We start from the raw sequence: 9,409 nt of genomic DNA, 5'->3' as shown, positions 1-9,409 counted from the left end.
TTTTTTTTTTTTAAATTATTTTATGAAACTATAAAATCCAATGTTTTTATTTATTTAAAAATCATATCCAATAAAATATATAACTATTGCTATTTGTTATTATTCACCATTATCAAACATAAACCCATATCAATATCACCACTATTACCGCCATTATCCACTCAAATATTACCATCATATAATAAAAATATATAATATATAATATAAAATGCAAAAAAATTTAACATTATATAATTTCAATACAAGTTACTCATTTGGAAAAGAGGAAAAAAAAGAAAAAGAGCAATCAGTAACTTCAAAGCTAACACGTTTAAAAGAATCATATGAAAAAGAGGGTCAAAGAAGAGCGGTAGAGGGTATTATTATTGTACATGATCATGGTCATCCTCATATTTTATTATTACAAGATAACAGCTATTTTAAATTGTAAGTTTTGGTACAGAGTTACATTAATAAAATTACTCAACAAAGAAATCGGTAATATTTATCTTTACTATCAGTTATTAACATTTTTATTTAATAATATTTCAAAATAAATTAATTATAGACCAGGTGGTAAACTTAAACCAGGTGAAAATGATGTAGAGGGTTTAATTAGAAAACTAACAAAAAAACTATCACCAACAGGTACATCTGTAGCAGATTCACCATGGGAGGTAAGATCAACATTATTATTATAATTCATTTCAATTTAAAAAAACTATTATTAACCATCGAATTATTTTTAGATTGGAGATCACGTTTCAACTTGGTGGAGACCAAATTTTGAACCAACACTAGTAAGTTATGATTAACTCTGAAGATAGATAATTTATAGTCAATAATAATAAAAATAATAATAATAATAATAATAATAATATATAAGCAATAGTAAAGTAATAAATATTAAATAATTCTAATTTAACTTTATTATATAAAAATAGTATCCCTATATTCCGACTCATATCACAAAACCAAAAGAATGTAAAAAAATGTTTGTTGTTACATTACCTGAAAAATGTAAATTTGCCGTTTCAAATGAATTAAGTTTAATAGCAGTATCTCTATATGAAATATATAACAATTCACAAAGATATGGTCCAGTAATTTCAAGTATTCCAGCTTTAATTAGTAAATACAATTTTGTTTGTCTTAATGTAGATAATTAGTTTTAATAATAAAAAAAAAATAAAACAATAAAGAGAAATAAAAAAAAGAAAAGAAAAGATTAAATATAAAAAAAAGAAAAACAAATAAATATAAATTTTTTTTTTTTTTTTTTTTTTTTTTAAATTCACTAAATTTATTATCATTTAATGAAAGGAAGTTTATTTGTTTGAATTGAGTTTTATAAAAAAAAACATTAAAAACCTTAGAACAATCCTTTTAAATATTGCTAGGGCGTTAACTAAAAATGATAATTTGTAAAGGGGGGTTTTTCATGGGCGGATTAGTTGTAGTACAAATTAAAAGGCATGTTAGTGCTATCATTTAAATACGGTACTATCATTTAAGATAGTGATGTACGTTTATTGTACTTTTAACTAAACTGTATAAAACTGTATAAAACCGTAGTTTTACTCCTCCCACCTTATATAGTTAACGATATTGATATTTGATGCAGGAGCAGATCGTTATGTTAAAGTTCATTATAGAGCGACAACACTTTCTAACACAAAGACGCTAGTGTGACAACACTACTAACACTGAGATGCTATTTTTTAAAAACTAAGGTGTTATAAAATAAACTTTAGTTTAATGAAAGGTTGTTATCCAAATACAATTCAGTATTAAAAGATTAATCCTATAAATAAATTAAAAGAAAGAAAAAAATTAATATTTTATTAAAACAGTTTTTTAAACTCTACTACTTACTCTACAATGGGCTTTAAGGAGAGTCAATTTGCATATAAAATATGATGGCGACTGTTCCAAAGTTTTGATATAAAATTTTTTATTTTGATGTTAAGTAACTAAAAATAATAATTTGTTTTTATTGATTTGAATGGAAATTTTTCAAATTTATACTTTTTTTTTTCATCAAAAGGAAAAAAAATTTAAAAATATAAATTTAATTGAAAAAAAATAAAACCCATCTTTGATGGCAGAGGAAAAATCTTAATTTCTTAAGAAATAGAGTTATTGTTTTTAATAAAGATTTACTATAGTTTTAATCGAAATTTCAATTTGATTCGAAATAAAAGGGGTCAAATAATTATTTAATAAAAAATAATAAACTAATCAAATTATATAATTTGCCAAGAGAATGCAATGAATAAAAACACCCCCCACCAAAGAAAATATTTTTTTTTTTTTTTTTTTTATTTCTTTAAAAAATTTTTTTTTTTTTTAATTTTTTTTTTAAATTTTTTTTTATTTTTTTTAAAAAATAATTTTTTTTTTTTTTTGATTGATAGAAATTTTTTGTTCATATATATAAAAACAATTTTCTTTATTTCAGATTAAAGAAATCATCGTCAATTCTTTTTGTCACTTCTATATATAGATAAATAAATAAATAATAAAATGACAGGTTCAGAAAAAACTTTAGGTGGTAAAGCTGTTAATGCTGGTGTTGTTGGTGCTATTGGCGGTTCAGTTGTTGCCTTTAATAAAACCTTTAACTACAGTGTATTCACAAACGATCCAAAAGGATTCGTAAACACATCCAGACCATTCTTTGGTCAATGTATCACTGCTGGTGCCCTTGGTTGTGCTGCCTACACCATCACTAAACATTATTTAGCAGAAATTCGTGGTACTGATGATTACTTAAATAGTTTCGGTGGTTCAATCGTCACTGCTGTTACCCTTGGTGCTTTAAGTAGGTTTATAGTTTTATAGAATATAGTTTTTTCAATTTAATATTAACATTCAAATATCTAACTCAATGTTTTTTTTAATATATAAAAATTTATTTCAAAAATAATTCAAATAACTTTATAATCAACCTTATCTTTAACTCTAATCAATTTTCAAAAATCAATTTAATACAATTTTACAAACAAATTATTTCAAACAATATCAAATTATAGGCAATTCATTAAAAATAGGTGTTAAATCAGGTTTAATTTTAGTTCCAATTACTTTTATGGCTCATATTCTTACCAATGAAGTCAAGAGTGCTCAAGTATTATATGAAAGCAGATACGATACTGAAGCCAAACAAAAAGTTGTTAGACACAAATTCCTTGAATCTTTAAAACAATAATCAATTAATATATATAAATAAACAACAATAATAAATAATACCGAAAAATAGTAAAATAGAAAACTTTAATTTATCAAACCCATCACATCAAATCAAACTCAAAACCAAAAAATTTTTACACCAAATTTAAAACTCCAACTCACCTATATGTATATATAACTAAAACTTTATATATATAAAAAGTAATAATAAAATAAAAAAATTAAAAAAATATTAAAAATAATATAATTATAAGAGTAGTAGTAATAATAACAACAACAACAATAATATTATTTGCTTTTAATGTAAATTTTTATTTTTTTATTTAATTTATTTTAATTAATTTAATTATAAATAGATAAAGATTTATTATTATTTAACTGGGATTTTAGTCATTTGGGCATTTACTATTATTATTATTATAACTAATTGGTTATTATTGTTCTAACCTCTTCTTTTTTAATAAAACGAACTTGATTTTGCTTTAAATCATTTTGGCATACCTCTTTAAGATTGTTTAATAAGTTTTTATTGGTTTCAATAAAAGTTAAAATTGATTTATTTGATCTATCGCCTGGTAAATCTGTTTTCATATCGATATAGATCTCTCTTACCTCGTATAATGATTGTAAAGATTGTGGCTGTGGTTCAATTGATGGAACTAAATATTTAATTACCCAACAGAATGGATGATTTTCGCTAAATTGAATTAAAAATCTTTTGGTTGGATCGATATTACTTGTATTTGAAATATTTGAAAGTAATAACTCTTTTACTTTGTCATTTGAAATAAATGTAAATATTACCCCTAAGTTCCATAAATCAATAACATTCTTTTGATATTTAATAACCTTAAAAACTGGTGATAAAATTGAAATGAATGAATCAAATTCATCACATGAAATAATATTTTCTATATATAAATAATAAAAAAAATTAGTATTAAATTATTGAAACATTTTATTATTATTATTATTATTATTTATAATTACCTGAAATTTGGTTTAATAAATATTGTAATGATTCATTTGGGAATGGATAATATTGTTGTAATAAACTTTTTCTTATATTTAAACAAACAGTGAAATATTTTTGAATGGTTTTAATTACTCTAAGGTGATTAACTTTAGTATAGAAATATTCTTGTTTGTGTTGTTTAGATTCTTCTGATGATACTCTTAATGGTGAATCTTCTTGCTTTTGTTGTGGTGGTTGTAAAGATAATAAATTGATTTGATTTGATAATGATACATTAATATTATCTTGTTTCTAGAAAAAATAAAATTATAAAGGTTAGTTTTTTTAATCTTAATAGATTTTAAAAGATTATTTTTACTATACATACTAAAAATATTTCATTTTTTAATAATTCACAAAAGAAATCTACCCATTGCGAATCGTTATTGAATACTATAAAGCTTTCTGATAAATCTGTTTCAATGTTGAATTGCTCTTTTGTAACTTTATGAATTAAACAAATTGAGAATTTTAATTTTGAAAATCTTGCTGTGCCTCTAACAAATTTAAGTGGTATTCTTGAAATAAATCTGTTGCTATTCTCTGAAGGGAATAAATCAAATGAATTTTGTTCAACTAATTCAAGTGATTGATTGTCATCATTAATATTATTATTATTATTATTATTATCTTGAATATTACTAGACGGTATAATATTAACATTGCCACTATTAGTTATATTGTTATTGCTATTATTTATATTATTATTACTATCAGAGACACTCGGTATATTGTTGTTACCAGATGATGATAATGGTGATGAGCTTGGTGTATTTGTTTGAGATGCTGGATTTGAATTATTATTATTGCTGTTATTATTATTAGAGGTTGTTGCATTACTGGGATTTAGTGAAACATTTTCAAATATTATTTTTAATTTACTATAAGTATATGGGAAATGTGAAGTTGTTAACATTTCAATAGTTAATTCATCCAATTGCATTTGTTTATATCTTTTTATTAAACCTGGGAATGGTTGTCTTGTAAATACTAAAACAGCACTATTGAAACCATCAGTTTCTAATTGGAGTGGGCTATTTGATTCTATAGTATTTGAAAATGAAACTGAAAATTTCTCCAACTCTTTCAATAGAATTGATAAATGTTTTGAGAGATTATTAAGCTCTAATAACTTTTGTTGGAGTGAATGTGTGACAACAAATTCAAACTGTAGCTCTAATTGCTCTATCGAAGATATCAATGTACTAATAATTGTAATGGTTTGTGCTATTTCTTGAATTAATAATGCTGTAGCTTGAAGAACATGTTGGGTTTGTTGCTCGTACACTTGATCACCAGTCTTGTTGGTATTGTCACTATACTCTTGGCTGATGCTGAAGCCTTGAGAAATCAATCTGTTTTGTCTTGCGATGAAATTAGAGGATAATAGCTTCAACTCTTTTGATTTCTTACTATAATAGTCATGTTCATCTTTCATAAACTGATCGATGGTTTTAGCATTATAGGTAGTTAAATCTTTTAATTGTTTTTGTTTATTGACTGATTGAATTTGGTGTTGCTTTAATTCATCAATCAATAGCAATGGTTGAAGTTGTTGTAATAAATCATCTGACATTTCCTTTTTTATATAATTATTTAATATGTATTAATTTAAAAAAAAAAAAAATTATTTGTATATAAAATTATTTTTTTAAAAAAAAAAGATATATAAAAAAAAACTAAATGATTGTAATAGGTAGTTTACTATACTACAACTATTAGTGATTTTTGCTGCTTTTGTGCTTTTATTATAATTATAACAAAAAAAAAATAATAAAAAAAGGATTCGGAAAAAAAATAAAAAAAAATAAAAAAAAATAATAAAAATTAAAAAAAATTAAAAAAAAATTAAAAAAAAAAAAATTAATAATTATTTTTAGGCTAAATTTAACCAAATAGATATCTTTTTTATTAAAGGCCCAATAATTATAATAATACTACTATACTATTGTACAACACTCCACACACATTCACACCGCCACAATAACTACTCATAACTATATCGATACTATGAACCCATATAAATTAAATAGTTGCAAAGTTAAGATTTTTCAAGGAATTTGGACTAAAACTAATGTTAAATCTCAAAAGGATCATTTATATGTGTTTGGTGATAACGACCTAAAGATGGGTTGTAAGGGTCAAGCCATTATAAGATATTTACCAAACACAATAGGAATTCCCACCAAAAAAAAACCCTCAAAACATGCAAACTCATATTATACCGATTCAGAGTTTGAATTAAATAAAACAAAGATAGATAATGCAATAAAAGAACTATTTGAAAAATCAAAAAATTACAAATATATAGTGTTTCCCTCGAATGGGTTTGGTTCTGGTTTGGCCGAGTTGGATAAAAGAGCTCCCAATACTTTTAAATACTTAACAAATTTAATAAACAATATTATAAAATTAAATAAATATACAGAAGAACCTTCAAAAGAGGAGCCTTCTGAACCAAATCCATCAGATGATTTACCAAAGTCATCAGATAAATAGTTAATGAATGATAAATATTTGTTATTCGTTTTATTTATTTTATTTTATTTCATTTTTTTTTTTTTTTATTTTCGTTTTTAAATTTTATTTATTTGTTTTTTTTTTTTCTAAAAAAATTTTTAATTATCTTTTTTTTTTTTTTAATCATATATAATATAATATTATTTATTATTAATAATATATATATATAAATAATTACTAAATAAATATGGTTACTTCAACTAAAAAAACCAGTAATAAAATATCAACCACTAATAGTAGTGGTAAATTAAAACCAACATTAAATAATAAAAAAAATGACTCGGTAGTTAAGAAACCACTTCTTTCAGAAGAGATTATGGATATTGTTACTGGTGCATCCAATATAAAAAAATCAATCGATCCAGAATCAATGGATTATTTTGGTGATAGCGCTAAAGTCGATCAATATGAAGATTTTGGTGATATTAATGACGAAAAGTAAGTAAACCTATTTTACAATAACTTTATTATTATTAATTACTAATATTATTATAATTACTATTATTATTATTATTATTATTATTATTATTATTATTATTATTATTATTATGATAATTATAGCTCAGGTTCAAGATTAAGAGGTGATATTGATTCAGGATTTACATCTGGTAAATATTCAGGTAAAAAATCATCAAGAAAGAATGAAAGGGATGAAGAAGACGAATTTAACCCAGAAGAAGAGATACCTTCAGAAGACGATAAAGACTTAGATGATGTTTTTGATTTTGATGATAAAGAAGATGATATAAGTGATGATGATGATGATAATATTGTACAATCCTCAAATATCGATAAAGCTGATCAATTATTTAAAAAACTTCAAAAACAACAACAACAATCAAACGAAAAAGATGAAAAAGAACCAAAACTTTTAAATAATATAAATGAATCTGACGAAATGGAAAAAGCAAAAAATACAAAAAATCAAACTGTAACTATAATATTTATATTCAAAACCACACCGCAGCCATAACCAATACTAATTTATTACTATTATTAGGTTTTATATAATGAATTTTTAACAACTAGAATCTATTTACAAAAAGCAATTAGCTTTGCAAATAGATTACCAAAACCAAAAGCATATAAAGAGTTTATCGAATATGATAAATCAATTGAAAATAAATTTGAACAAGTTAAAAAACAATCATGTCAATTAGTATCAGAATTATTTAATCTTCAAAGCGAATTAATCGATAGAAATGAAGAAATGCCAAAGAGCACAAATAAAAAGAAAAGAATTAGAGAGGATCAAAGTTTATCTGAAGTATGGAATATTATTGACGAGCAAAACCAAAGATTAAATGAATTTCACAATGCCACAATCACCAAATGGAATAATAGAATCAGCATCAGTGGCACAACCACAACTAAAAATTTAAAATCATTAAACCAATCCATTTTAACTCAAATTAGTAATACTTTAAACGATATTGAAAGATTACAAAAAAGAACAAAATTAAAAAGAAGTACTTATAAAATTTTTGGTGATCAACAAATAAAACAACAACAACCACAACAAGAACAACAACAAGAACAAGACGAAGATGAAGACGAGTATGATGACGAAATTTTTGATGATTCAGATTTTTACCAAAACTTATTAAAAGAATTAGAAAATAGTAATGACGATGATCAAAATCAAGTTGGTTCTCAATACTGGATCGAAATGAGAAATTTAAAGAAAAAGAAAAAGAAGAAGGTTAATCAAAAAGCATCCAAAGGTAGAATTCTTAGATACGAAGTATTCCCAAAATTAGAAAACTTTATGACTCCAATCCAAATTCCAGACCCAGATTGGAATATCGATCAATTATATCAAAATTTATTTGGTGGTGTTGGTAATATAGATAATTAAAAATCATCATTAAAAATTATAATTCAAAAATAAACTTAAAAACCATTCTTATAAAAAAAAAAAAAAAAAATATAAAAAATCTTTTTTTAAAAAAAAAGTGAATTTCGCAAAATTAAAAAAAGCCGAGTTTTTATTTTTTTTTTTTTATTTTTATTTTTTTTTTGGATTGATTCTTTCTATATTTATTTATTTTATTCCAATTGTTATTATTTCATTTCATTAATTAAATGAATATTAAATTTGAATTTAAATCTAGATTTAAACTATATTTTACAAAAAAATAAAAATAAAAATAAAAAAAAATAGAAAGAAAAAAAATTAATTGTTATGTTTTTTTTTATTTTTTTTTAATTTTTTTTTTAAAATTTTTTTTTTTTTATTTCAAAATTTTTTTTAATTTTTTTTTTTTTTTTTTTTTTTCTTTAGTGATAGACGATAGAAAGTAAGAGACCTTAGTAATAAATTTATAAGTTTTTTTTTTTTTTTTTGTATAATTTTAATTGTTTCCTTTTTTTTATTGTTTATAACATTTCTTTATAGTCAGTGTTTTAAATTGTTTTTTTTGTGTTTCTATTTTTTTTTTTTTTTTTTTTTTTTACTATTTCGTTTTTATTTTTATATGTATAATTTTATTTGTTCATATAAAAAAAAAAAAAATATAATTTTTTATATGCCTTATATTAAATTGTTCAAAAACTGTTAAAATAAAAATAATAAATATAATAAATAGAATAACATATCAAATCAAAAAAATTATATATAAATATTTTATCATTTATAAATAGTTTTTTTTTTTTCTTTTTTTTCTTTTTTTTCTTTTTTTTCTTTTTTTATTTTTGTATATT

At 22.3% G+C, this 9,409-nt stretch overlaps 5 protein-coding genes across 5 annotated transcripts; 4 read left to right on the top strand and 1 right to left on the bottom strand.

Moving 5' to 3' along the window:
* Positions 1–208: 208 nt before the first annotated feature.
* On the top strand, positions 209–1,148 carry DICPUDRAFT_160005 (uncharacterized protein; the record flags this gene model as incomplete). The annotated part of the gene is made up of 4 exons (XM_003294866.1): positions 209–426; positions 548–656; positions 729–779; positions 924–1,148. The coding sequence occupies 4 exons, from the start codon at positions 209–211 to the stop codon at positions 1,146–1,148; spliced, it is 603 nt and encodes a 200-aa protein (XP_003294914.1).
* A 1,269-nt stretch (positions 1,149–2,417) lies between these two features.
* Positions 2,418–3,190, top strand: DICPUDRAFT_59316 (uncharacterized protein; the record flags this gene model as incomplete). The annotated part of the gene is made up of 2 exons (XM_003294865.1): positions 2,418–2,803; positions 3,015–3,190. Exons 1-2 carry the CDS (start codon positions 2,506–2,508, stop codon positions 3,188–3,190), a joined length of 474 nt encoding a protein of 157 aa, XP_003294913.1. The 5' UTR covers positions 2,418–2,505.
* Positions 3,191–3,465: 275 nt separating this feature from the next.
* Positions 3,466–5,926, bottom strand: DICPUDRAFT_100099 (uncharacterized protein). The gene is made up of 3 exons (XM_003294862.1): positions 4,515–5,926; positions 4,162–4,438; positions 3,466–4,082 (listed from the first exon to the last, which is right to left on the bottom strand). Exons 1-3 carry the CDS (start codon positions 5,760–5,762, stop codon positions 3,595–3,597), a joined length of 2,013 nt encoding a protein of 670 aa, XP_003294910.1. The 5' UTR covers positions 5,763–5,926; the 3' UTR covers positions 3,466–3,594.
* Positions 5,927–6,223: 297 nt separating this feature from the next.
* On the top strand, positions 6,224–6,592 carry DICPUDRAFT_13427 (uncharacterized protein; the record flags this gene model as incomplete). The annotated part of the gene is made up of 1 exon (XM_003294864.1): positions 6,224–6,592. A coding segment is annotated over one exon (369 nt), but the record flags the coding sequence as incomplete, so codon positions are not given.
* Positions 6,593–6,893: 301 nt separating this feature from the next.
* Positions 6,894–8,564, top strand: DICPUDRAFT_160000 (uncharacterized protein; the record flags this gene model as incomplete). Its single annotated transcript, XM_003294863.1, has 3 exons — positions 6,894–7,144; positions 7,268–7,637; positions 7,707–8,564. The coding sequence occupies 3 exons, from the start codon at positions 6,894–6,896 to the stop codon at positions 8,562–8,564; spliced, it is 1,479 nt and encodes a 492-aa protein (XP_003294911.1).
* Positions 8,565–9,409: the final 845 nt, after the last annotated feature.

Source organism: Dictyostelium purpureum (assembly GCF_000190715.1).
Source record: "Dictyostelium purpureum unplaced genomic scaffold DICPUscaffold_662, whole genome shotgun sequence".
Lineage (NCBI taxonomy): Eukaryota > Evosea > Eumycetozoa > Dictyosteliales > Dictyosteliaceae > Dictyostelium > Dictyostelium purpureum.
The sequence above is the reverse complement of the archived record's forward strand: the minus strand, read 5'-3'. Positions and strand labels throughout refer to the sequence as shown.